The following is a 27,080-nucleotide window of genomic DNA, read 5'->3' as shown; positions in this document are numbered from 1 at the left end:
GAGAAGGGTATTCTCGACCGTGCGCTCCTTTCTAGGCAATGGATTTAATAGTGGTATAAACTTCCTGCTTGGGGGAAATTAAATAAAGGGAGATAAGAGAATATGCTGGAATCGAAGTACAGAGTAGGCGTCACTGTCATACATATCCAAAATGCCTCACTCACTCCTCCAGCTTCTCCCCTGCAGATTGGGAGCACATCTCTCAGTACTGAATCATCGTAGACCTGAACTCCCTCTCATGGCGGTGACTCATCTCTCTCCCTCTCCCCCGTGCTTGCCAAAAGCCGTCTGGATGGTAATTGTCATTCCGCCTGGTTAACGGGAATCCCCGCGGTCACAGAGTCCACCCGCCCCCAACCGGGTGACATTCAACCGGCTGCGATAAATGAGCCGCGGAATCCCACCGTTGACGGGGGGGTCCTGGTTCGTTGGTATGATGAGGGCGTTCGCGTCGCAGAGAAAGACAAGGAGCACATGTCACCTTGAGACCGGGCATTAAAGTTATCGCTCAGACATTCCATTTTATCTTAAATTCCTCCATCTCACACTTTGTCGTGAATCTTTTGTGTCGAATTACACTTGTGAAGACAATGTTAAGACAGCTTTCTTTATTATAGAACCACTGGATTAAAATGTTGACATTTTCATATAATCACACACACAAAAAATATATATAATCGCTATGAAAGCAATGTCCAGTCATTGAGTAGCTATTTTTAGAACAGATCCACGGGTTGGCTACTCATGTGGTCCTTGTGGGATACTTGTTGCCCATGGGGACCCCATTGGTCCCTTGTTTACGTGCTAACAAAACTAACCTGTGAGAAGCAGGGTGTCCACATTCCCGGAAAAATAACTAGACTGGATAAAAGAAGAAGCTAAGCTAACTGTTAGCTAACCTGTTAGCCAAATTGCAGTTGCAAATTCTTCTCCTTGTCCTTTTTTGTTGTGATGAACTGTGGCGGTGCTAGCTTGAATAATGGACCCGGGTGGGAAACCTCCCTTTGCTTGTGTGTTTAAATTTTAAAAACTACTTGGCGAGGGATGTACATGCACTACGATTGACTGGCGACCAGTTCAGGGTGTATCCCACCTACTGTCCAAAGACAGCTGGGTTAGGCTCCATTATGCTTGCGACCCCCCCCCGCCCCTCATTACATTCTTCGTCAATTCTTACAAAGAGCTAAAGTTAATTCACCCCCTGAATACAGCGATCTTTGAACAAGGAATATACAGTATCATACAACATTGATCCTTATTAGTAACAGCTACAAAAGGTGTTATATGCAACACAAACAGGTTTGTTTTTTTGTTTTGTTTTTTTTTGCGTGTGCAGCAACAGTGCTAGCTATACCGTGATTCACTTCCCAATTGGCTCGCGTAGTGTTTCACTTTTCAAACATGGCATCTGCGGCCCAACTCGGTGAGGAACGCCCACATAAGGATTTGCGATAAGCATTTACGATTGCTGGCGCGACCGTTTTTTCGAGCAGATCCGCGGACGAGAACAGACTGTCTAGGTCCCACTGAACACATAATTTCCGCCAGTCAATATAAACGATGTCGGAGGGGAACACCCGCCCCACCAAAAAAAGCCATCTGGTGGGGAAAATGCCCAGATTGCAATTGCTACTCAAGTCAACTAGCTTTCTATTTTCCTCCGATTTTGTTTTGGTGTGATACAATATGTTCCTCCATTAGGCAGTTGTGGATGGCCAAACATTTGGCCACTTACTCTCTTTCCGCCTCGCCTCTGTCATTTTACTCGTCTCCACAAGCACTCCATCTGTGCATGATCGCTGACAGCGAAGCGACGGATGGCCCTGTGGACGACAAAGGCGGCCATCACTGTCTCGTCCGTCATGTGGACGCTCGCGGACAAAAGCTAGCTCCGCTCTTCCAAAAAGCTCTTTCGGTGTTAAGGTCAAACAAACACGTTTCCACTGCGGTGCTTTTGAGATAGCAGAAGCTTTTAATTCATACCGACAGCTCCTGGCTGAATTGGGAGCGTGTGAGGCAAATCTGTTGACGGAGGGTAGATCGGCTGCATTTCATTTGGTTACAATCCGTTTTACCCTTTTATTTGTACTTCATCAAATTATAATAGCTGGATTCAACGTGGTGTCAAAAGTGGTAGCACTCAAAAGATACGAACTCGACACCGAACTATAAAGGCCCTCTGCAGAAAGCAGACGTCCACTAGCAACTCAAATGAATATGGTCTGCATAGCCATTTTAAAGACCCCCCCCCCACCCCCATTGACATTGTTACAGGTATAAGAGTGAAAGCTTATTCATTAACAGAAATGGTACGAAGGCACTCTGCCCAAGTCCAAGGGACGTTTTAAAATAAGACTTCAAAAACATGAAGTCAAGGTACCGTCAATGAAAAAAAAATGGGATATTAAATATTGGATACCTGAATCATTGGTAAGAATAATTGCTGGGTCTCTGTTGAACAGTGACGCTAGAGATGAAACACCCGATTATCATTGTCAACAAAAAAATAAAAATAAAATAAAAAAATTGCTGGACAAATTGAAAATCGAAGAAAAATGGATTTGGTTGAACCCTTTTGCAGCTAGCATTATTTCACTCTTGACAACATTTCAGAAAAAGACCCTCCGCTCAGTCTGATAATTCAACAGATTAAAAAGTGTCGGGAGCAAATATCAAGTAGATTCACACCCTGAATGAAGATCGAACCGAAACAACCGACTCGACAATGAAATGTGATGATACACGGAGTGGTCATGTATGTGTGTTGACAGCAGTGTAAGCAAATTTACCGGCGTGGCGTTAGCGGTGACATAACTCTTCCTAACGGGGAAAGCCCTGCAATCTCATTACTGGTCCAGAATCATCGGCGAGACTAATGACATTCGCATTAGCTCTAGGTTCGACCCGTGTGTGTGGGATGGGTGGGGGGGGGGGGCGCTTCATCCTACGTGACATCCATGTCTAGTCCCTCCTTGACTCACCTTGCTACTGCCGCAAACGTCGCTCCTTCCACTTTTCTTCCCCTCGCACCCTCTGCCGTCCTCGCCGTCCCTCCCAGGTGACGTACTCCCGACGCGATGCCAAGTGAGTCACTGATTGAGAGCTTGGTGGAGAGAAAATTGAGAAAAGTGGATGAAAGTGGGCAGAAAAGTGGAAATAACAGGGAGGGAGGGAGGGAGGTTGAGTAATTCAAAAGGAACCAGGTTCGGGCATCAAATGAGAATAGAGTTAAGACAAACTTAGACAGTAGCGGAGATTCAAACCCAGATCCTCAGAACTGCAGGGCAGACGTGCCCGACCACCATTGCGACTTTATCAATATTACACCTTTTTAAATTGCTGTCCCCAAAGAAGCATTATAACTCTCTCAAGCTACAAAACAATTGTCGGAATTGTTGGTGCCATAAAAAAAAGGCTGATTATTTTGTGGTATATTTATGACTACACTGTGTTGTGCCCACTCGCGCGAGTGCCTTTGGCGCAGCGTTATACTGCAATGCTAAGACATTGGGAAATTTCCAGTGGGTACATTTAAGCTTCCTACAAAAGTAGATGAATAAAAGGGAGCAAGGCCAGCGTTGGCTGTCCTCCCAAAGGCGGCGAGATAAATAGCCCAACGCTGGCCCACTTGTAATCTTCCTTTACTGAAAACAAAACACGCCCTTACTGGAGTCATTCATGTCCACTGTGGCTGAGAAAGAAAATGGCAAATGATGATGTCACTAGTCTTAAAAAAGAACATCACAGAGAAGAGGGAACATTGAAGCCAAATCAGAATGTTTAGAGAAAAAAAGTGCCAAGTATATATAAAAGGAGCCTTGAAATAACGATACAACCTTGACAAATGCATGCTGCATCCATGAGCATCTTTTTTTGTTGTTGTTGTTTTTTTGCCGAAACGTTTGAGCTGTGAAAATATATCCGCTTAAAGCCGGAACATTATCGAACCAGAATTTCCACACCTTGACAATCAGGCGCTCGAAATTGGCCAAACCAACAGATGCTCTCATGGTAAACAAAAGCAAGCTTCTGCTAGCAAAAGAATGTTTGCCTGTTTATTGCATAAAAACACACGAGAATTATTCATCCATTTACCAATGAGCTCATTCAATCTCCCACTTTCCCCTCAGGGACTTCCTCATCAGCCAATTAATGAACACACAGGGAGGGAAGATAGGCCACTGAAGACTGGGAGACACAAATTTGGATCGATACAATCACCCAAAAAAAGAAAAGAAAAAAAGGGCGGCCCGGTGGTTAAATGAAGCGAAGCCTACAGGAAATGAGTCTTTTTCGACTGAAAGACAAAGCATAACTACCAAGTGACTTTGTCAAAAATCACTCCGTTGTCATGAAAATGTAGAAAAGAACGAAACCGACGGCTTCTTGTGAAGTAACCAAACATACACACATATGGCGATAAGTATCTTTTAATGCCTTTCTGTCATAATTTCCCCGACATTAGATGTGCGATGTTCACTATTTGCTTGCAGTTAATAACCGCACATAAAAATATCAAGTCAAATAGAAAAATGGGGACATCTCAAAGGCACCATACCGTGAGTACACCAACAGCATGGTGGCGCACAATGGCCTCACCGTGCAATTACTGTTGACAGATTGGGGGGGGGGGGGGGGGGGGGGGGGTTGGAGATGAGTTTGCGACCTTTAGGCTTGATTTATAGGTGGCTAAATAGAGCAGTGCAAATACACACATAAATTTCCCTGTGTCTACCTTTCCTTGGCACACTTTGTGGTCCTCCGCCCGTTTCGTTGCCTGACATCCTTCTCATTGCGTCTTCGGGCTAGCTTAGAAATGGGGACAAAAAAAAGGGGGGGACTGAAACAGGTAAACGGGTCACTCTTTGTTTGAGTGTTAATGTCATGTGAGACGGCGCAAGAAAATCCAACACAGTGTGCTTTCTCTACAGATCGACAGGGCGCTAATATATTCATCTTCTCCGGAGTCCTTTTAAATAAAAGCCGTGACCTGTGTGTAGGAGTGCAGTTTGGATGTTCTGTTTTTAAACAGAAATGCAACATGGGAGGTCAACTGGAAAATAAGTCATATCTGCTTGTTCCAGCCCCCTTGCAAGATCAGAATACACGTTTTTTGTTTTGTTTTTTTTGCTGGGAAAAGACATGAGCACCTCACTCTTGTCCAAAATACGTCACTGGCGGGGCTGACGGATGCTGAAAGGAAATGTCAGTGTTTGCTCTACAAAAATACTCCAGTGACGTGAATAGTGTACTTTGACAGAGGTGTTGTCAGGATTATTTTCTAATCGAGCGATGGTGTCTCATGAAACACAGTGAAGAGGGATGAAACAGTTGATCTTAGACAATGTGTATCTATTTACATCATACAGTATATATATATATATATATATATATATATATATATACACTGTATATATATATATATAAATATATATATATTTTTTAATCAGAATGTTGTTACCCTATATCTCTGGATGGTTTGATAAAGAGTGACAGACACATGCGCGGCCACCCCTCACTGTGATGTGTCACTCTGGCCACCCCGCTGAAAAGAAAAGAAAAAAAAAGTGGTGAAGGCATAAGAGAAAATGGTGCCGTCCATGGACTACAGACTTGAAAGGTTTTCCCAAAAATATTAAGCATGACAACTGTCACTTCGAAATACTTCATGTATACAGCAAATGAATGATGGGAGGTGCGTAAACCGTGGAAACACCAGCCAGGCTGCTCATTTATTTCTTCAATGGAATCATTTATTTATAATAAACATACAAATTGCACAATAGTGTTTTGTTAGTAACAGCTGATTATCAAAAGACATATGATACAACATAAATACTCATCAAGCACGGAGCGAAGGCATACCGATAAACATTGTGCGCTTCTCGAAAGCTAAAAGGCTCAATGAGAGCACAAGTGGTTGCCGTTAGTGTGTTTGTTTCAGTCACCTGGCGTGCTTCCGCACGTAGCATCAGCGTCTCATCCATCACAGCTTCAAACAACTGGTGAAACACTCACTCTGGCCAAACTTCAATTTCTTTGTGCTTTTTGGAAACACCCCAAGACCAGAAGTAACAACCCCTTGGTTCCAAATAAGGTGCATAGAAAAAGCTGTTTAAATGCCAGGATTGTGTGATTATTTTAAAAAAAAAAAAAAAAGGAAAAGAGATAAATCACCCCCCCCCCCTACCATTAACTCATTCAGTACCAGCCAATTCTGGACCAAGTCTGAAAAGACGTTTAAAAACGTCTTTGGGAGTGAATGAGTTAACATGACCTATAGCCTGCATCACTCATTAATAAAAACAGGAGGCAGTACACACCAAGCACCACTTAAAGTGAGTATGTGTGCACCTGCAGCTGAGCGGTTTGGGGCGGGGGCCTCCTTCATAAGTCACACTCATGATTTTGCATTTAGAGTGACGTCAGAACCGTGGTTGCTAGTGTGTGACCGCAATCATATTTTTCATCTCGCCACTAACTTGAATCAAGACTATGACGGTTCTCAGGAAGGCAACAATTCACGTTTAGACAATTTGGCCTGAATTGGCTAAAAAACTTTCGGCGAGAGGTTTGTCAAATCTGTGTACCGTCAATCCAGACCGGGAGCACCTGAGACAGCCTCCTTAACATGTAACCGTTGTATCTAAATTGTATACATTTTAAATTGTGCGGAAACGGACTCTTTTTTTTTTTCCTAACTACCGATAGTGCAGAATGACTACAATAACGATATCTTTATGGAAGGAAGTGAATCTTGTGACTCTTCAAATCAGCTAAATATTTTTCATTCAGCTGGACTTGAAGCTATGAGCCGCCACATTATTTCAGTCGTTAATAAGAGGGGGGAATACAAATATTCAAATGAGCTGTACAGGTCATATTCATGGTAGAAGAGGTTTTTAAATGATTCATCTTGGTCTTTTTATATATTACTAAAACTTGGTTGAATAGGCGTGTGTAGACTTGATAGCCAATGGAGCATCAAATGTGAGGTTGAATTCTCCTAAGATCGCACAATCGCCTCGGAGCATGAAAGGATTTGCGAGCCACAACAACTGAGTGAAAGATGCGCGTGATGAGGCTGGAGGGCTTTTCTATCAAAGTTAAGGCATAGATTTGGCTTTTATGTTTTGCACTGTTGAATTTGTTTTTACGGCTGACAAATACGAATGAGTGGCGAAAGGCAGCGGCGAGACATTGTGCCTTTGTTTGAAATGAAGAATACGTTTTTTTGTTAAAAAAAACGCAGTTAAAGGTTTTTATCATGACCGCAGTTTGACCTTGTTAAAGATTTGTTTTGCATTCGATTGGAAAAACGGAATCAGACAAGCATCCTGTCAGAGATTTTCATTTTGAATTTAAATGTTGCTCTGTACTTTAAAATTGTGGGCTACCCTCACGATTAAAGAATTTTAATGATACAATTCTAAGTGTGAATTTAATTACGTTATACATGCCTGAAGGATTAGAACAACTTCGCAACCTACATTCAACTAAATGACATTGTGACAAAATAAATATTTCAACAACGAAAAAAAGTGTAACACGTAGAGTTTGATCAGCCTACAAAACAAAAAACAAAATAAAACAAAACAAACAAAAAAAAAAAATCAACATTTGCATTGAAGTGCATAACTGGAATGATGGGCGAGCTACCTGTGCATAAAGGCTGAGGTTCGATATGTCAGCATACATTTGATGCTGTGTAGGGGGGCGGAACGAGAAATCTCACATGGCAAGCCGAGGCGGCGCAGGCACACGCAAAACAGTCAAGGAAATCTCAAGCATTTTTTTCTCCCCCCCCTGTAAACAGCAAAAACTAGGGAGCATAAAGGCATTCTGCATCGACGGTATCCTTTCAGGTCAGCCTGAAGCCTTACGACACCACTTTGTTCGTTAAGAAGGGAACAGCAAGGCATTTACATTTTTCTTTTTTTGAATTGATTCCGAGGTGAAGAAAAAAAGGGCCTTTTTTTTTTTTTTGCCAAACTGTGGCTGGTCCTATTTTTTTTTTTTTGTCCAACTTTGCTGCTCCCTCCGCAGTGTCTTCAGGTATGGCACAAAATGTGGTTTCGAAAAAGGGGGGAGGATACTGTGGTCGGCATAGGTTGTTAAATGAGAGGCGTATTAAGGCCTGGTGCCAAATTTGCAATTCCTTACTAATTGCAATCCAAAGCTCGACCATCTCAATATGAGAAGTGATGACAATTTGGGAACGAGCGGGACTTGAAGCTGAATGAAGGCTAATCACTAAGAGTCATGATGTCGAAACCGGAGTGCTGACTGACTGAGGCAAACGTGGTGGTCTAAATGTTCTTCCGTTATTGCACTCATTACTTGGCGGAACGTTTGGATAGTACTTCCTGGTTGGCTGAGATGTTCAGGGAGCATCCGTGACCGGATACCGCATTGACGGGTCGGATACTTCTTTCATCCAGTTCTTCATCCTGAGGATTGCAAAGGGGGTTGGTTAGAGGCGATGTCACCAGAAAATGAGACACGATTTGTCAAATGGAATCCATATTGTATGTTCTGTTGATGGCTATTTCAAAACAAAACAAAAATCCTTGAATCGCTCAGTCAGTACGAGCCAATTCTGGACCAAGTCTGAAAAGACGTTTAAAAACGTCTTTGGGAGTGAATGAGTTAATTTATGTTGTTTTTTTTGGATTATGCACCAATATAGTCAAATAAAAATATATATTGCATTACAATATTTGAATATTTCTTGGCGAGAATGACGTTTAAATATCTCACTCCAACTGAATAGGCGTACAAATAATCTGACATGGTGTACATGCGAGGGACCCGTTCCAGTTCAACGTGAAACCCACGTCGAACGTTTCCCGAAAAGAGCGAACATGTGACTCAGCAGTTGTAGCGCTTGCGAGAGATCACCCGACCCGTACGACGACCGGAGGCCCGCACCGTGTCCGCAGTCTCCTCCCCTTCAGTATGCTCTCCATAGTGACCGTATAGCTCCAGGTCAGACAGTGCGCTCTCCACTGCCTCCTCGTCATAGTCAGTGTGGTAGTCTGACTCCTCTGACGGGGAGGGAGGTGAGGACAGGGAAAATAAATAAATCATAATAAAAGAGATCACATTTGTGAGGCTGTCGGGGAAGCGTGGAGGTGGGGACAGATGGAAGTGGGCGTGCAAGCGATGAGGTCGAAAGAGCGGAGAGGAATGAGAAACAAGCCGCGATTGGGTGAGCACGCACCATTGCCGCAGTGAAACCAAATACTGTTTGTCACTTATGGCTTTTGCTTCATTTGGAGAATACAGTGGAACCTTGATAGTCCAACATATTTCAGTTTGGAATATATTTTTTTTTTGTTTGTTTGTTTGTTTTTGAGAAAATAGGACCATTTCAAATGACACAAAACCTCAGTTAAGACAAGATCACTGGAATCACGGGCTCGGTTGTAGGCTCACCGAATTAATGCAAACAAAAGCCGCTCAAGTGCCACCGGCCTATACGGTTCGAGGTGTATCACCGCCTATTGCCCCAACGGAGGCTGGGAAATGCTCCAGCTTACTCCCTGCCCTAATTAGGACAGGCACTATAAAAATAATGTGGTCTATAACTTATTCAAATTGCCTATGCAGTTTTTTTTTTTTTTTTAATGTCAACATTTTGGCTCTGGAGCAGATCATTTCGCTTTTCATTATTTCTTATGAGAGCTGCAATGATTAATCGACAACTAATTGATTGTCAAAAAAATGATCTCTAATCATTCTGATAATCGATTAATCATTAAAACTTTGTTTTTAATTAAAAACGGTCCATTTCAGTTTCTCAACAGAAGAACATTGAAATATTTTTGCCCTTTTTTTTCCCCGGACATGTTACGGACTCTTCAATACATTTACGCATTCCCTTTCGTTTGTACATTTTCTGCACTGTCACTTTGAAATAATCGGTAAAGGCGTTTTACTGTTTGCCATTAATTACAATTCGATTGCAAAACAAAGTGCTCGTAAGTTCGGCATCTCTGCCATATGACACAAACTCCAACCTCCAACTTCAAAGTGAGTGTTTCAGTTTCACTATGAGCGGTTAAACATATTTTTGCTTGTCAATCGAGGAGGTTAAAAAGTTACTTAAAATGAACTGGCGATCGTGACTTTTGAATGAGCCAAAAATGGAGTATCCCAATTTTCATAACTTTTTTATTAAAAAAAAAAAAAAGTTGATCAGCTTCCTGGAAGCCATTTTGTTGGACCATGGCGATTCCACTGTCTTTACGGTACTCACGTATGTACTCATTCTTGCAAAAAAGCAATAAGTGAACAGATCAAGCACCAAATGAGGATATGGAATAATATCGACATGCATGTGTACTATGAGTGTACTTGGGTTTGTTTGCACATGCAACAAAGAAAAAGATGACTTCAGGTGGGGGGGAAACTGCATGTGTGTGTTTTTTACCATCCACCAGGGCTGGTTTGACAGGCTCAATGCGGGAGACGATTTCTGCCAAGTCGGTGAAGGAAGCGTTGGGGCACGTCAACACCTGATCGGCACAAAGACAACGTCGGTGAATGGGAAATAAACGGTACGGAGCTCCACTAAACGTGAATCACGAGACAACACGAGTCACCTTTCAATCTTGAGGCATCAGAACAAGTCAGGCTGACTCGACATTTGGAATGAAGTATTTTTGGTGCCGTCTGATAGCAGGTCAGATAACAACATTGCGATGAGCGATAACCGGAAAGAAAAGCCAGAGAGAGAAAGCCGGAGAGACGTTTGGCGCAAAAAACAGAGTGCAGCATAAAAGCTGATTACAGCTGGTCTCGGAATGATGGGAAAAGAGCCAATTATTGATGGAACACTTCATCAAAATGTCAAGTCTGCTTTTGTCGTGCTGGAATCGTGTATTCCAGCACGGCACAAAAAAATTCTGCCGTCTCTAAAGCATTGTGACGAAAGACACAATGTGTCCAAGTGTCCAAAGGGGGCGCTCACGTTATTCTTGCATTGCGTGTTGTGAAACTCCTCCTGGTGTCTGTCTTTCAGCATTTTGTCCACCACTCCACTGCGACTCCACACGTCGAACACAGTTTTGCCGTGCTGGTATCCCACCTCCTAACATCACAGAGTAGACGGGATTTTATTTATTTATTTTTAAATGAAAGAAAACAATGAAACAACACATGATATCGTATACGGAAACATACAGCAATCTCATCAAACTTCCCAAACTCCAGCGTCCGATATCTGTCGATGGGGGGTCGGATATACTCGCAGTAGTCGCTGCTCTTCACCGACTCGAGGTGTCGAACGCAGCACACGTAGGCCAACCGGGTCTGAATCTCTGCCATGTTCAACACCTGAGCGCATGCACAAGCGAGAAACCCCTCAAAAAAATAATAATAATAAGAAGAAAATAAAATAAAAAGGAACTCTCCTCCTGCTAAAATTGAACTTGATGACTCGAAAAGTCCAGACAAGGTCTAAAATAATTGTCTTTTGGGATCAACCCATTACCTTGACTTTCTCTGCCAGAGGGTTGAGGCGTTTCCATAGCAGCCACCAGCCTGACAGCGAGTCGCCGTAATTAGTGAGGTTGGTTTCATCGCGGCTGCCCACGTCAATAGCTATGACCACTTTGGCCCCCATGGAGCGTGCCACATCAGCTGACAGTGAGGAAAAAAAAAAAAAAAAAAAAAAGATTTGGACCAGAGTTGAAAGATGAAGAAGACTTTGAAGAGATCAAAAACTGACTCAAAAGACCTGGCAAGTTGTTGATGTAACCCCCATCCATAAGCAGGTGTCCATCTTTTGGGTCACAGAGAGGAGGCAGGTACCCCGAAAGCGACATGCTGGCTCGAACATACCTCCAGAGAGAACCTCAAAACAGCAAACCAAAAACACTGTAATGCTTACAACATGAACATTGTGCTCGTCTCGATTAGGGACTAAGAAAAACAGGAGAAAAGGGGTCTCCTTGTTGTGTATGACTTTGCGTGACCGTCAGATACTGAGCATACTTGGACCCCAGCCGATCAATAAAATAGTACCTGATGTTGCCAATGGGGAGGGGGGGGGGGAATAAGAAATGGTGACAAGAGCCCCGATGTATTTACTTATTACCCGTTTTGGGAGAACTTTCGCCCCAAAGTCAGTGTTTGTGTGCACACAGTGAAACTGGTTTTGTTTTGTGGTCATCATGTTTCTCTCTTCGAAACGTTGATTGAACAGTTTTTGAGTTCCCACATACGCCGCACAGCGGGTTAGTGGTTAGCACATCTGCCTCTCAGTTCCAGAGTCGAATCTGGACCTTGTTATGTGGAGTTTATACGTTCTGCCTCCCGCCCAGTCAGCTAAGATCAGTTCCACCCGCAACCCTAATGTGGACTTTTGCAACAGAAAATGGACGGATTGAAATCTCTTCACACTTCTGAACGTCTGAAATGAGTTTATAGGGACTTTCACGTGAGCAAATATGTTTTTTAATAAAATCTTGTTGACGTGGACATTTTATGTGGACAGTACTCCTGAAATATTGTGTACACCCACCATCAGTGTGCACTCTCATTGCTGAGGCGCTGATGTCGGCTGTGATATTGAAATACGGAATCCAAAGGTCCTGCATGCACAAAACACAAACAGGTTTCAATTATACACTGAGTCATCCTGGCGCCGGTCTATCCTTCTTCCTGCAATGTGTTTGTTTATTTATTCTATTGGAACGGCATTGCAACCACCTCATCTCACCTCAATTTGCTTGCTCTTGAAGACGTTGCTGATGCTGGAGTTGAAGGCGGCGCCAGAAAACATGGAAGTGACCGGGTATGTTAAATCGAGAACCTTCTTGAACACTGAAGTCATTTCCTGCGGCAAGAGAGTGGGGAGCGTTTGTCTGGATTTCATCCGTACCTCACACAAACCGCATTTCATCAAGCGCAACGCTTTCACTGCAGGTAAAGTACAATCTGCCAGATGGTTCATGGCATCTTTTTTTTTTTTAAGCATTTATTTCTTCTGTCGGATGCAGACATCAGCTCACTGTTGGGCTTCATCGTATACTTTCATGACATGCATAAAGTAACATTCATTCTGCATAAAAGGTATTTTGGAACATCTGGCCCAGGTTTATTTTTGCTCATCCCCACCGGCTGAGGATAAGAGATTCTCGCCAAGTTAGAGATCACGCTTGCGTATTCACGGATCAGCACCAAGGACAGAGCCATGGAGGGAGAGGACGGACAACTGGCCCACGTCTCTCAGCTTTCAAACCGGTGGACGGCATATTGCAAAAAAACGGACTCTAGTTTTCCGAAATAGGAATGTTTCATCACGAGATGAAATGATTTCCTATTTGAGTCACCTTCACAAAGCGCTACCGTCTACAGTCTGCAGAAAGTTACAAAAGAAAAATAAAACCACTGGAAATCCTTCTTAAAAAGGGAGCAACTGAATGTTAATGTGCTCATTCAACCCACATAAACAATTTGTTTGCTGCATTAATCTTCGTGGGGATGTCTTCAAGTATGACATCAAGGGAGAAATCCCCGAGCTCTGCAAGGGATGGGCCTTTTAATGATATCTGGAATCTGATTTGCGATGCTCTCCGGTGGCGTGACTTCAAATACGGCCCCCTCCTGGCTTGAAGACATGCCGGGGTTCCAAATTCCAAGTGTAAATATGAATGTTATTTGATTTGATTAATTATGACTACAACAATGTCCACAATTGGACTTTCATTCGCATCTTTTAACGTGCAACCAACCCCCAGCTATTTGTGGAAAAACGTACCTATTTGCATAATTTGGACTGTCTGTGAAACACCTTAAGGTGCCCAATCTAAATAGGAAAGTAGTAAATTAACAAGTAGGATTCTGGGCTATATTCCGCCTGCTATTTTTATTTATTTATTTATTTATTTATTTAAAATCCATAATATTTATGCTTGCTTGGGCAATCTATTTTAATCGGTCAGAGTAACTTATGTCACATTAATCGACTTCATCAGTAAAATGTAATTACTTGTAACGTTTGATTCCAGCTGACCAATCAGAGACAGCCAGGCAGGCAAAGATCACAGCCGTGTAACGTCACAATACGAAGAGGCCCCGCCCACATTTAATCGTTACCATTGCCCATTCTCGTGCCCTCATCCTCATCCGGCTGTGGCTGCGGTCCTCGGCGTAGAGCGCCCCCAACAGGGAACCAATTGAAGTTCCGCCCACGAGGTCGACTGGGATGCCAGCTTCGCAGAGCGCTCGCAAGATTCCCACCTGGGAGCAACCTCTACAAAACAGAGCAGAGGAACAAGACAAAGTGATAAAGATGATTTTTTTTTTTAAAGTCCCTGCCAGCAGCTGCAATAAAAAAAGGAAACATCTTAAAAAGCCACGTCAGACCTAAAAGTTAACATCCTACATCTACTATACAATTTATAGTCACTTATAAGGTTGAAACAATGTGCAATATCCTGACGTGTCACGTGATACATTTGGTGGTTCACCATTTAGAATGATTATAAATACAAATTATGGGAGTGGGGGTGGGGGGTGTCTTCAGTTGACAAGGGCGTATCCAAGTGTGTATGGTTGAACGGGTGCCCTAATGCAGCGATACAAGTCATAATTGCAGTAAATATTTGTATCAACTTTTCTAGGCCACGAGGATGCGCTTTACCTGGCCCCGCCTCCACCCAGGACGAGGGCAATGGCATTCCCAGTGAGGACCCGGGCCAATCGGGAGAAATCCGAGTGGCGGTCTGCTGGCTTCTCAAAAACACGCTGATACAGCTCCATCTTTAAAAAAAGAAAAGAAAAAAAAGGGAGAGAATATGAAAGGTGTGGATGTGGGCTAGGACAACTATATATAATGCATCCAATCCCACCAGTTTGGGCAGGCTTCTTTTGGAGAAGACCCGTCGCGGACATGATAGATGGAGGTGTCTGGTGATCCAGCTGCGCATGTTAAGCCAGTCCACTGTGCCCTTGGGAGGGGGGCCGTCTTCTTTGTGTAGGAGAACCAGCTGCTTCTGGGCGCGCACGGCACTTCCTTCCAGCATGCGCTCCAGCTAGGAGGGACGCCATTTTACAGCTGCCGCAGTTCTCACATGTGTGGAATTATGAGAAGCGACCGCGCGCGGGTAAAGACCAAAGGCGATTCAAGTGAGGGAACTCCAGTAATTGCACAGGTGGTACCAGGAATTTAGTTTTCAGGGCAAAATCATGTGTGCGTGTGCGTGTGTGTGTTCCTGAAAGATCAAATCCTCAGCTATGACTCATTCTGTGCCCCAGCAAATATCGATCAGTCTTTCCGTTTCTCCCATCGTCTCTCTTGTTAAACAAGGACACATTCCTTTATTTCTGTTTGGCCATTTCCCTCCCCTGAGAAAAGCAATTACTTCTCCATCAGCTGGACGTGCACTTCCTGCCTCTACACTTTCATAGCATCCGCCCGCTGCCGTCTTGTATGCCCCAGGGGTCAAACACAAAAACCTGCGGCAGACAGTGCGCTGTTACGGTGGCTAAACATTTTGGGATAATTAGGACGCAAGAGATAAGCGATTAAAAGGCTATCATATAGGAGTGGATATCATTAACTTGGTTTCAAAACAACAACAAAAAAAAAAAACGATCTTTTTTCTGTGGCCGCTACAGATGTAATATATAAACTTTGGATTTTATCATGAAAATGGGTCTATCTGCAAGGTGTGGTATAAAGTTCTTTAGTCCAGAGGATGGAACACATCCAAGATGACTAAACACCTCGCTGCCCAGCACCCTGAACGATATCAACAAAGAGTGCCAGGCACTTAATTGCATTACAAATGAAAATCGGAGGGGTGGGGTGGGGGGGGTCTTCTATCTGCATGACACTGCTAAAAATGGCTGTACGAGGCTAGATTTCCTCAGCCCGATTCATCCTTCACACCTCACCTCTCCGACGGCAGGATCCTGCTCGCCCAGGCCCACAATGATGATGCAGTCGGCCTGACGAATGCACCGCTGGGTCCACGGGGTCAGCGTGTAGTCGGTTTGATAGAGAACGATTCGATGGATGTCTTCCTGTTGGCCCAACCAGCTGGACAGACGATATTCATGAACACTGACGGGAAAGAAACAGGACAGGAAGTAAAATAACCCGGATGTTTGTCTCGCTATATCTTAGATCATTTAAATAACTTTAAGACCAGCATTTAAAAAATGAATACATAAATAAAATACCTGTCTAGTGCTGCAGCTCCAAGGCGCTGTTTAATGATATCACTTGTCAATAAAAGAGTGGGACCTGAATGTCACAAAAGGAGCCACATTTAATATTTCCGCTGGAGAACAACACTGTCACCAATCAATCAGGAAGGCCAAAAAAAAGAAAGAAAGAAAAAAAGACAACCCCTTTCCATAAATCTTGTTTGTACCTATCGCGAGGAGCGCATGCTGCAGCTCCAGAGTGAAGGCGGTGAGCGGCACCTCCTCAGAGACGGGCAGGACTGCCACTGTGGAAAGGTTGGAGGCCTGGTTGCCTGCGTCCCATTTACTGCCAGGGGTGTGCAGTGCCAAACTGCGACCTGACAATGCACACACACGCACGCACACACACACACACACACACACACACACACACACACACACACACACACACACACACACACACACACACACACACACACACACACACACACACACACACACACACACACACACACACACACACAGTCAGCGTTCCGGATTTATGGAACAGTCGCAATTGTATGATTATTGTCGTAAACACGATATAAAGTGCACACACCAGTTAGAGGAAGATTAACCTGCTGGAGGATCTTCTGTCCAAGCAAGTGGATGAGTCTGGTGACAACCTGCAATGGCAAAACATTTCAGAAACAAGTCTCTGATCTAAGACACAAATGCAATGTTCATTCCTTGATTGCCAAGATTCTAAGTATTGATCTTGAAAGCAAAAAATATGTTTTAAAAGCATGCAGTTGTTAGTCCTATAGTGGTGGGCACATCTGCTTCACAGCTTTTAGGAAAAATCTGAGCTCTGGCCGTCCATTATCCAAGCCGCCGACCCTCACGCAAGCTACGCAAATGCCACTACTAGTGTCGTTGTTTTAATGGCCTTTGAAAGTTCAGACAATCTTAGCGTAGAAAAACAGTAAAAAAAGGAGGAAAAAAAATGCATATAGTTGGTTGGTGGCATTACCAAAGATACAGAAAATACTTTATGGAGAGGTGGTGAAGGGGCCAAAGAAGAATCTCTTAAGTACTGGTGAAGATATGAGGGGTGATTATACATCAATTTATTTTCATAAACCTCCACAAAAAAAAAGAAGTAGCCTGCATTCCAAAAACGTCAATCCAATAATTTTCTGCAGTGATTGGCATCACTAGAGCTAAAGGCGATGCCAGCTGACTTTGGCAGATGGGGTACGCCTGGTCGCTGATCAGTCACAGGGCACCAAAAATAAAAAATAAATAAATAGAATTGACACTTATCAACATTTTTTGTTCGGTTCTTTTAAAGGAAACTAAATTGTCAATGGCAAATTATTCCCAACCAAACCAACTAGAGAGCGACCAGAAAAAAAAAAGGAACCCCAGATCAAATATTGTACTACATATACTATATTAGTCGATTGAATTTGAACTTCTGGAGAAGTTGTACGGTTTCAAGTTCAAAGGCCTTAAGGCTACCTGCGGGAACTTCCTCTTGATGGAGCTGAGGGCGCCCTCGGGCAGTTTGGCGAGCTCGGAGTCCCGGACTGCGTGGACAGTGGTGGCTCTGTTCTGATGGGTTAGGGCCTCCACCTGCGCAAAGAATGGCAAGACTGAATCCCAAGCAAAAGACAAAAATATTTCTTTTCTTTTCTTTTTTTTTTTCCATGCGTCACCCCAAATAGTATTCATATATAATGTTCAGAAATTAACACAGCGGTGTGAAATATAAACTCCTACAAGATGACAGTTCTCCTGCCTCCTGGTAACCGTAACCATAGCATCCTTTAATTCAGGTATTATTAGAACGATCACGGAAGAAAAAAAAAAAAAATATATATGTATATGACATTGTTAATGAATTCCGACAGATTTCCGGACATAAACCAATTATATGCAAACAGTGTGAAATCTACACCCACATGTCAAGTTATAAAACTAAATAAAGCATGTATGGGTACTTATACAAGCTGCTTGTTTTGGTTTTCCCCTCATTTTTTTTATGTTGCGATGGGAGATGAACGCATTTCTTCAGTTACTAGCAACGTATGGATCGGAATGACAACATTTTCAAAAGGGATGTTCATTATTACCTCCGCCAAGTGAAATTAGTTTTTTTTTTTTTTTTTTGGTTGGGAGGATTAAGCAAAAAGTACACATCAATTTCCATTTTACTTTGCCGGAGTGGTTTGGTAAGTCCTTGGAAGCTGCAACTATTCAAGACATTTTTATTTAGGGCAGCTCAGCCTTGGCAGAAGTCTGCATTCTAATGAGTGATATTCTCATTTTAATTTGTGTCACGCCTGCTTGTTGACCATGCAGCTAAGGTGCGGCTGCCATTACTGGAAAAAGAACACGTTGATAAGACTCTTCCTGATCATCACCGAAGAATGTTCATGTGAAGAAAATCATATGTGACTGTTGAAAAATGTTCGTTTTTAAACTCCATCTTGGTCCTCACCACTCCAATCAGGTCACCGCGGCCATACTCTCCTATTAATTCTTTCTTGCCGTCCTCTTTCTTGATTACGGAGCGCAGTCGTCCACTGAGCACAATGAAAGTGCTGTCGGATTTCTCTCCCTGCCTGGATGATACACTTGCATTAACAGCAATTCAACACAAGCTTTCGAGAGAGAGCAGAGATCAGCGTTTATCTTTTTGGGAAGGGGCGGCGAGAAACGTATGAAGCGGAACTTGGCTGAAAGTACCTGTAGACGGCCCTGCCAGCTTCCACGGCCATCCAATCGAGCGCAAAGTCAATCTGCCTGACAAAAGATGACATCCTCCTCACCACTGTGTGGGCGACGTTCAGCACGACTTTTGGCTCCGCACGCATTATCCTGAGGGGGGCAGGGGAGAAATTATATAGATGTGTCCATGTGCACATGCATACGCAAAATCCACAGGGACTAACTCATAGAAATGGGATTTGGAAATGGAGAGGAAGCTGCAGTCCCGTTGGGCTCGGACTGTAAATATGAGGGGCTCTCCGGTCAGGACGGCAAGTTGACCGACGAGCTCTCCGGGGTGCGTCACAAAAAGACGCGTGTCTTCCTCGCGGTCGATCATTCTCTGGTAAACATGGAGTAGGCCCGAAATAACAAACTGAATTCTCACTTCCTAAAAAAAAAGAAAAAGGAAAAGGCAGAAAAGTGACATGTAAACAACAGATTAGAATCCCCTCTGAAGTTAATACCATAACACACATCACTCTCCAAAAAAAAAAAAAAAAAACAGTTTAATAAAAGTCACCTGATCGCCTTGACGAGCCACCACCGAACCAGCTTTGACTTGGTGGAGGGTCACTCTTCCCTCAAGGAGGCTGGGATCCTGCAAACCGCAGGTGTCAAAGTCAAGGCCCGGGGGCCAGATCTGGCCTCGCCACATCATTTTATGTGGCCCGCGAAAGCAAATTAAGCATGTCAAGTTTCCATGATGCTTGCTAAATTCTGAACCAAAATTTCAAATTGTCATATGAAATCCACAGTAACAGTCATTATTCTTGATTAATGATTTTAAAACTAGTTATTCATCAATTCGTTGTGTGCCGTGTATGTAATATGTGGAGGGGATTAAACATTTATATGGTTTCCCAAAATTAATAACGGCCCTACGAGGGAAACCGTAACTACAATGTGGCCCGCGACAATAATGAGTTTGACACCCCGACTGTAAACAGTACAGAGCAGAAAGTCACATATGCGTACAGCCGGTTTAATCAACACCGCTGGAAAAAGGATGAGCAGTTTGGTCTCCTTCCTCGGGGGGTAATTTAGCCATTTTCTGTACCGCTTCTCTCGTCCAGGGTCAGGAGGATTTGGACTGACTTCAGGGAAAAGACTTTTCACCTCTCTCTCTATAGATATATTTTTTTCATGTTTCACATTTTCAAGCCTGGCAAGACGTAAATGTCCAGGCAGACTCGGCTTCTCACCTGCAACTGGATGATTCCCAGCAGGTCTTTTTTCGCAGCCTGGAAGATTGTTCCGCTCTTGCTCAGGTGGATGGCGTCGGACTGCCCCCCGCTGTCCGTGTAGTGAAACACCTCCGAGGGCGTATGCTGCATGGTTACGCTTTTCTTCAGGCTAGACTGCGCCGTGCGAAAAGGAATGTCGAGGGCAAAAACCGACACAAGGGTAAAAAGCAAACTGCTCTTTAACAGTAATCTGACAAGAATCAAGGTTTTACCTTTTGAGTGGCAGGACTGGGCGGAGTCTCATCGATGTTGACCCGAGCCCGCTCGCATGCCATCGTCATGTCACCTGCGGGGTGTACGTACCCAGCAAAGGTGATGAGTATGCACATCTGCGCAACCTCTATTAATGAGTGAATGAGTTATCACCCCGAAGTCTAAGACAGTGATCAACCTGCGCTGTCGGGGGGCATCGAGATGGATCGCTGCTTCCTGTGGCTATTCGAAGGACTGTCCTTTACGCCATCTGTTTCGCATAAAGTGAAATAGTATTGAACCATGCTCAACACCAGGAAAAAAAAAAAAAAAAAAGGTTAAACGCGGTGTGTGAGACCTGCGTCTGCAGGGCTCTCTGCGGTCCCCACACCCGACTCATCTTGGAAGTGCAAACGGCGAGTCGTTTTGCCAGAGATTGCCTCACTTGCCACAATGTTCACGTTGGACAAAGGCACTGCATGACTGTCCTGTCGATTCAACAACAAAACAGTGCGCAGCACACATTTAAATTAGTGCTTAAAAAAAAAAGGGGAAAAAAATCAGGTTGTAATGATAACTGCTCTTAAAAAAAAAAAAAAAAAAGGATATGAGGTAAACAAACGCGGCCCGTCATTTCTATCAGATTTGATATTCATTCCTGATTACATGAAGGTTTTTAAATCGCACATCTGCCTATTGGCCATAAATCTGGAAGATTATTCATTTAGACTGTAATCGTTTAACCTCTGCTTGAGGGACACATTTTTTCGACTTTGGCTCGGGCGTGATTTATATTTACTAGCACATCCAATACAATACATTTTAAAAAGCTTTCGCAATTGGCCAACAAAGGCCTTTCAAGCATTCTCTTATGAAAGATCTTTCTGGTCGTAAAGTTTCCTATGAAGGGGGTTATCATGGTTTATTCGTTTTGACCCACACGAAGGATATGACGCCGTGTTTAATGTTGCGTGAAATTAGCCTGCATGTGGAGGACAGTGGGTTTACGTCACTTTCCGTAAATGTGCAAGGATGCTTTCCTTCCCAGCAGCTGCTAACACACACACACACACACACACACACACACACACAAAACATCCTCCCACCTACCGGATTGAAGAGCTCGGTGGTCAGGCCCAGGTAGTTATGTAATGCCAAGAAAGTGACTCTTTGGAGCCGCACCATGATTATCTGAAACACCCAACAATCACGTCCAGGAAATGAACTCTAAACGTTGTCACAGTCAATTGATTTCAAATCAATCACACGTTTGACACCAACGTTTACCTGAATGACGCGCACGAGTGTCTCGGGGTATTTCTTAAACACAGACTCAAAGGCGGAGGCCGGTAAACGTAAGATGGTGGAGCGCGTGGCCGCGCGAGCGGATACGGTCTTGTAAGGAGCTGGAAAACCCTGAAAAAAAAGCGAAGAAGAGTGAATGTGATTTTTTATTTTTTTTGGAAGGCTACAATTTGGTAAAAGGTGGACTCAAATGCAGTAGGTAAGGCAGGATGAGCTCAAAACAAAAATGAATTTTGCAAAAAAAAATTTTTTTAAGTAAACAAGGGATATGGAATCAAAAATACGAGTACATAAGAGTGGACACAACGTGGCAAAGCAAAAACAGGAAAAGAAAAATAAAAACAAAATGATACAATAACAAGGAAGCTGATTGGTTAACACACGGCACCAGGAAGACAAGAACGTGTGGAAACGATTCCAAACCCGAACAAGGAAGTCAAAAGGCACACATGAAAACACGACATAACATGAACCAGCCAAAAAAAAAAAAAAAGTGATCTAAAGAAAACAGAATCATGACAAATATTTCCCCGGTTGGTCAATAAGTACTGAGCTACAAATGTAAGAATGCAGGAAAAGTAACAAATGGAAATCTGGGATTTCGATCATCTTGAAAATTGCCTATTTGAGAAAGCTTTTTTTGGGGGGGGGGGGGGGGATGCTTTTATAATTAACATTTCCAAAGTTTCCACGGCAGCCTACTTAGACAGAAAGATAAAAACCGCATTCGGACTCCATTGCTTCACAACATACCCGATTGGACAATTAATGGAAATCTAATTCTTCATGCACATCCATTCTAACTCGTTTAACGTTCCAATTTTGACAAATAAGAAAAGACATTTTGAGAAGGAAATGAAATTAGGAAATTTGCACGGATAGGGATGGAGAGAGCCCAAAGAAAAGACATCAATGAACTCTTTGACTCGGAGGAGCGAGCAGACAGCGACAGATAAGAAGAAGCAGTGTGAAATGAAGTCGCTCACCGTGATGATGTCCAGAATACTGAGTAAGCTGTGGACGCTGTCGCCGGGAAGAACGTCCTTCACCGCCACTTCTGTACCATCCTGGAAAGCAGAAAAGACGAAAATCAACGACACGGTCAAGCATCGTGTCTATTCGGTTTGAGGAAAAAAAATGTCAATCCTTTTCTGCAACGTGACTTAAAAAAAGAGCAAAACCCTACGTTTTCCAAGATGCAGAGCTCAAGTCGCCCATCCTGGACCACGTAGATGCTGTCGTCGTCATCTCCGGGCTTGAAAAGACCTTCGCCCTCCTGCAGCTCCACAAATACCATGTGTCGACACAGCTCCAGGAAGAGCGGCTTGTCAAAGTGGCCCAACACCCTAAGCAAGAATAAAACCGACCCTGAAGTTGGACAAATTCTACAACAGCCAAAATTTTCAGGGGGAAAAAAATAAAATAAAAATAAAAGACCTGTCGCATAAAGAGTGGGACACGCTTCTCTGTCCTGGCTGCTCGGGATAATATGTCAAAAATAAGTGAGCAAGGATAAATATGGTGACGTACACTTTGCGAGGCAGCGGTTCACCGTCGCATTTGTCAAGTTGACTAAGCATTTTATTATTTCACAATTTTTATGACACCTAGGATGGTTCAATTGTATCAATCCAGAAAGAGCCCCTCGTTTTCAACCCCACCTGACATTCTTCAGCATGTAGAGAACCTCAGAGGGCAGATTGGAGCTCTGCACGTCAAACTCAGTCAGGTCAGCCTCCAGCAGAGAGGGTGGCGGTTCTTTAGGCTGAAGAGTAGGAGGATCCTTGCGGATACGAAGGATTCTGTTTGAGGGAACGTGTTTCACTTAATCAAACTGGACCGCGCAAAAAAAAACAACTTTTCAAATCCTCTCCTGTAGCCCATACTTGCGAGCAATGCTAAGAACTTTGGTTCTCTTGCGCACGCGCTGCGGTTGCTTTGACACCGAGGTAGATGACGAAGGAGGGGGAGGAAGTGAGGACAGCGTCTGGACCTTCAAAAAGAAAAAAAAAACCCCATAACTTTCAAATCAAAGTCTGAATGGAAGTTTTGAGGGGCAGAAAAAATGAATACCTTGCGCATTATTTTCCGACCGTAGAAGAGCACTTTATCTCGTTTTCGGAAGCGGTAATGACGGACACCGGGCTGCTGTTCACCTGAACAGAGAATCCAAAGCTTAATAGTGCTATAATTGCAGACATGATTGACATTGAGACTTGAAATATCTTCAGTAGATCAACCCGAGACTCACGAGCATGCTTGAACCTCCTGTACAAGAAGAGCACCACGATCCCGATCATCGCGACTGCGACAGCGGCACCTATCAGGACACCCGTGAGCTGGACGACAAACAAACAATGCAGAAAAGTCTGATGTTAGTTCTTGAGTGATAAAGGGCACAGCAATTTTTTTTTCTAGAATATTAGCAATTGTTTGGAAGTTTGTATTGTTTCCTCGGTTTAGAGGGTTGTGCCGCTCCATTTTTAACTAGGGGGGGAATTACGGGCGAAAGCTGCGGCCAGTCAGACCAATGGATGGTGACATCAAAACATTTTCGAATCTTGAAGCAGGGGAGTTTGAACCGGTTTGCTGGCGAAATATTGAACACTGTAAGGGGGGAAAAAAGGTGGCAGGAGCCATGAAGCTCATGGATAATCACATCAAGAACTGTTGAAAATGTTCAAGCAAAGGAGCCATCCAGCCAAGGGTCACCTTGAGTCAATCTCAATTAGTGCGCTAGCAAAAGACGTACTCGCGGATAATGGCATCAAAACTGAAGTTCAGAACGGAAGATTGCTTCTTTTGCATTAATATATAATGGTTTGGAGATACATGCTTTTCAGTGGACAGCGATGATTAACTAAAAAGTTACCCTATTACGAGTTATAAATCTATGTAAGATATTTATCGCATTTACGTTCAATGAATTCAGTGACCATTTTCAATGTTAGCTTTGTAACTGAGAAAGCGTTCGTAATACGCCAACAGGAACGCCACCATGCTCTACTTACCATGGTAGTCTGCATCCTCTCCTCCACAAACTGTTGCACTCGGGATGTCACAGCCGTGATGTCGTTTTTGCCGTGTACCAGCATCTACACGCATTAATGTAGACAATCTTTATGAAACAACACATCACCGTGACAAGTGCTTTTTACACCCCCCCCCCTTTTTTTTTGGGGCTCTTCGTTGTGTCTATTTCAGACCATCGATATGTGCTGTTAAGACAAGAAGGAACACTGAGCGAAGATCCATTCATCCATTTTCAACACCGCTTATCCTGAAGAGGGTCGCGGGAGTTGCTGGAGCCTATCCCAGCTGATTTCGGGTGGACTGGTCGCCAGTCAGTCACAGGACACATATAGAGACGAACAACCATATACACCGCACACGATTCAGGCACGTGTACCATTACACCATCAGCGACTACCGAGTGAAGACTGTTATGTTAGCTTCTTGAGTTAACCATAAACTAGCGAGCTGCCGCACGCCTGTCACTTGTGTTCAACAAGTGTTTTCTACATTACATTGATGGTGCCATTTATTTTATAATGTGCTCGTGTAACAGTTAAAAAAAAAAGAGACATGCAGTATTACCCTTCCACCATGTGTCATTAAAGTTAAGCCAGTGGTTAACTGTTTATTAATAATGACACTGGCTAGCTTGTGCTTTTAGTTGGTGATCAAATATGACTTGAAACATTGCCTGTACGGTTAGGTTTTATAATGACGACAGTTTGGTTTGTGCAAAGTAACTGATCCAATTATAATAGATCTCAACGGAAAAGGTTTTGGAATTCAACCAGTCTAAGGTACCCTATACCCGTGCTGCAGAACAGACAACTTTCTTTCTTCAAAATCACTGCTCGGTAATTTACAAAAAAAAAAAGCAGTCTGACCCGTTTGTCTGTTACTCCAATTACGTGGTATGCCAAAACTCAACGTAAACACTTGTTTCTTGGCTCATAAAATTTATAAATCTAGACTTGCACTGCTCATCCCAATGTGCAATTATGAATTCATGCCTTTAGTCACTGTTTTTATAGAGTGTATTTCTATGTACATTTCACGTGACATTTACCTACTCAACTGTATCATATACAGCTGTGTTTAAAACGTTTATTCTGTCATGACACGCTGTATGCCTTATAGTCCAATGGTGGACTAGACATTTTCGCTGCCATGACACAATTCGAATTGCAACACTTGACCCATGCAGTGTAATTCTAGCCAAGATAGCGTCTGGGTCAGCTTCAGGGACAAAAATAGAAAAACAGAGAAGGGGAAATGCTCCCTGCGCGAATGACTTTAGTGGCGACTTATCTTCACTACAAGATGTGATGTTGCGCATCACATATACAAGTTTAGAAACCAACTGTTAAACTTACTGAACTGGCCCATCCGCAGATGTCTCCATCATCACCTTCGCGGCAATTCATCCTGCATCATAATAATATCTCAGCCACGTGTTGTTGTTTTTTGCATGGAAAAACCATGCACGTATCCTTAATTTAATTTACTACACCCAGTTGGTGACATACTCTGTCGCTGCCAAGAGCTGCATCACGTTGGTTTGCCTTGTTTGTGTTTGCGCCCTACGAAGAAAAAACACAATGTCAGACATTTGGTATTACCTGAATCCCGAGTTCAATATATTGAAATGCAATTTAGTATAAATTCGTGCGCTGACAGTTCGAGCTGAAAAACGGTGACTCTGCCTCACAGACCATTTCGCAATAATAACATTAGCGAGCTAGCACATAGCTAACGGCGCAAACCCATCCCGGGAGAGGCACTAATGGGTGTCAATGAATGAAGCCAAAACAGTATCCGGGAATGATGTATGTGCGTAAAAGACGGGACTTACTTTACGGTGTCCCGTAGCGAAAGTATGCCAAATTTACGGCATTGTCACAACTGGCGAGGAGGTATTATTAGCTGGTAGCCAACAAAGTTTTTCGATGCTTGGTCACTTGCTTTAGCTCCGCCCATTTCATTGCTTTCACCAATGGGCAGGTAGAACTGCTGTTGCCATGGTACCACTGAATTGACTCAGCCAATCAAAGAACGTTTGGTACTTCCGTATCTTCCTGTTTAATCATCAGTAAATTTAATATAATAAAATAACATCGAGCCCTTTGTGTTTCTCTTCATTAAAAAAAAAATTGTACTTTCACAAATCATTCACCGTGTATGGTCTTTGTTGTTTTTTTTTTTCAGTTTTTCTTGATAAATGCATTTTAGTGCAAAACATTTTTGGAGAAATATAGTAATTGAAAATGAAATTATTCCTTTGAATGCCTCTCCCCATTCATTTCAATAGGATGCTGGATAATATTGCAGAAAACATTTGTGCACAATGTTTTTGTTGTTTTTCTTTTATGCATCACTCGTGATCAAGGCCACATACATGCTACT

At 43.2% G+C, this 27,080-nt stretch overlaps 1 protein-coding gene and 1 long non-coding RNA gene across 3 annotated transcripts; one reads left to right on the top strand and one right to left on the bottom strand.

Annotated features, from left to right (window-relative positions):
* Positions 1–593: 593 nt before the first annotated feature.
* pnpla7a (patatin-like phospholipase domain containing 7a) lies at positions 594–26,641 on the bottom strand. 2 transcript variants are annotated; one of them, XM_086135056.1, is made up of 41 exons: positions 26,530–26,641; positions 26,204–26,257; positions 26,051–26,102; positions 24,674–24,757; positions 23,914–24,001; positions 23,736–23,818; positions 23,549–23,655; positions 23,324–23,464; positions 22,849–23,008; positions 22,649–22,729; positions 21,645–21,773; positions 21,468–21,548; positions 20,716–20,845; positions 20,557–20,628; positions 20,378–20,451; positions 20,124–20,279; positions 19,442–19,519; positions 19,104–19,309; positions 18,898–19,029; positions 18,650–18,773; positions 17,668–17,781; positions 16,763–16,829; positions 16,392–16,541; positions 16,198–16,261; positions 15,910–16,078; positions 14,862–15,044; positions 14,654–14,772; positions 14,107–14,263; positions 12,728–12,844; positions 12,530–12,599; positions 11,744–11,860; positions 11,498–11,646; positions 11,188–11,340; positions 10,976–11,095; positions 10,436–10,520; positions 8,932–9,047; positions 5,462–8,450; positions 4,736–4,805; positions 4,559–4,609; positions 2,982–3,103; positions 594–1,823 (listed from the first exon to the last, which is right to left on the bottom strand). In XM_086135056.1, the coding sequence occupies exons 2-37, from the start codon at positions 26,224–26,226 to the stop codon at positions 8,337–8,339; spliced, it is 4,065 nt and encodes a 1,354-aa protein (XP_085991182.1). In that variant the 5' UTR covers positions 26,227–26,257; positions 26,530–26,641; the 3' UTR covers positions 594–1,823; positions 2,982–3,103; positions 4,559–4,609; positions 4,736–4,805; positions 5,462–8,336. The 2 variants fall into 2 exon arrangements, with proteins under 2 accessions (XP_085991182.1, XP_085991183.1); XM_086135057.1 differs by lacking the exons at positions 594–1,823; positions 2,982–3,103; positions 4,559–4,609; positions 4,736–4,805; positions 8,932–9,047 and having other exon boundaries at positions 6,140–8,450.
* Positions 8,991–13,095, top strand: LOC147191827 (uncharacterized). Its single transcript, XR_015103509.1, has 3 exons — positions 8,991–9,211; positions 10,446–10,562; positions 12,750–13,095. It is a non-coding gene; the product is annotated as an uncharacterized LOC147191827 (long non-coding RNA).
* Positions 26,642–27,080: the final 439 nt, after the last annotated feature.

This window comes from Hippocampus guttulatus, chromosome 17, assembly GCF_054856545.1.
Source record: "Hippocampus guttulatus isolate MCC_2025c chromosome 17, RoL_Hgut_1.0, whole genome shotgun sequence".
Lineage (NCBI taxonomy): Eukaryota > Metazoa > Chordata > Actinopteri > Syngnathiformes > Syngnathidae > Hippocampus > Hippocampus guttulatus.
This window is presented reverse-complemented; position numbering and strand designations above follow the sequence as displayed.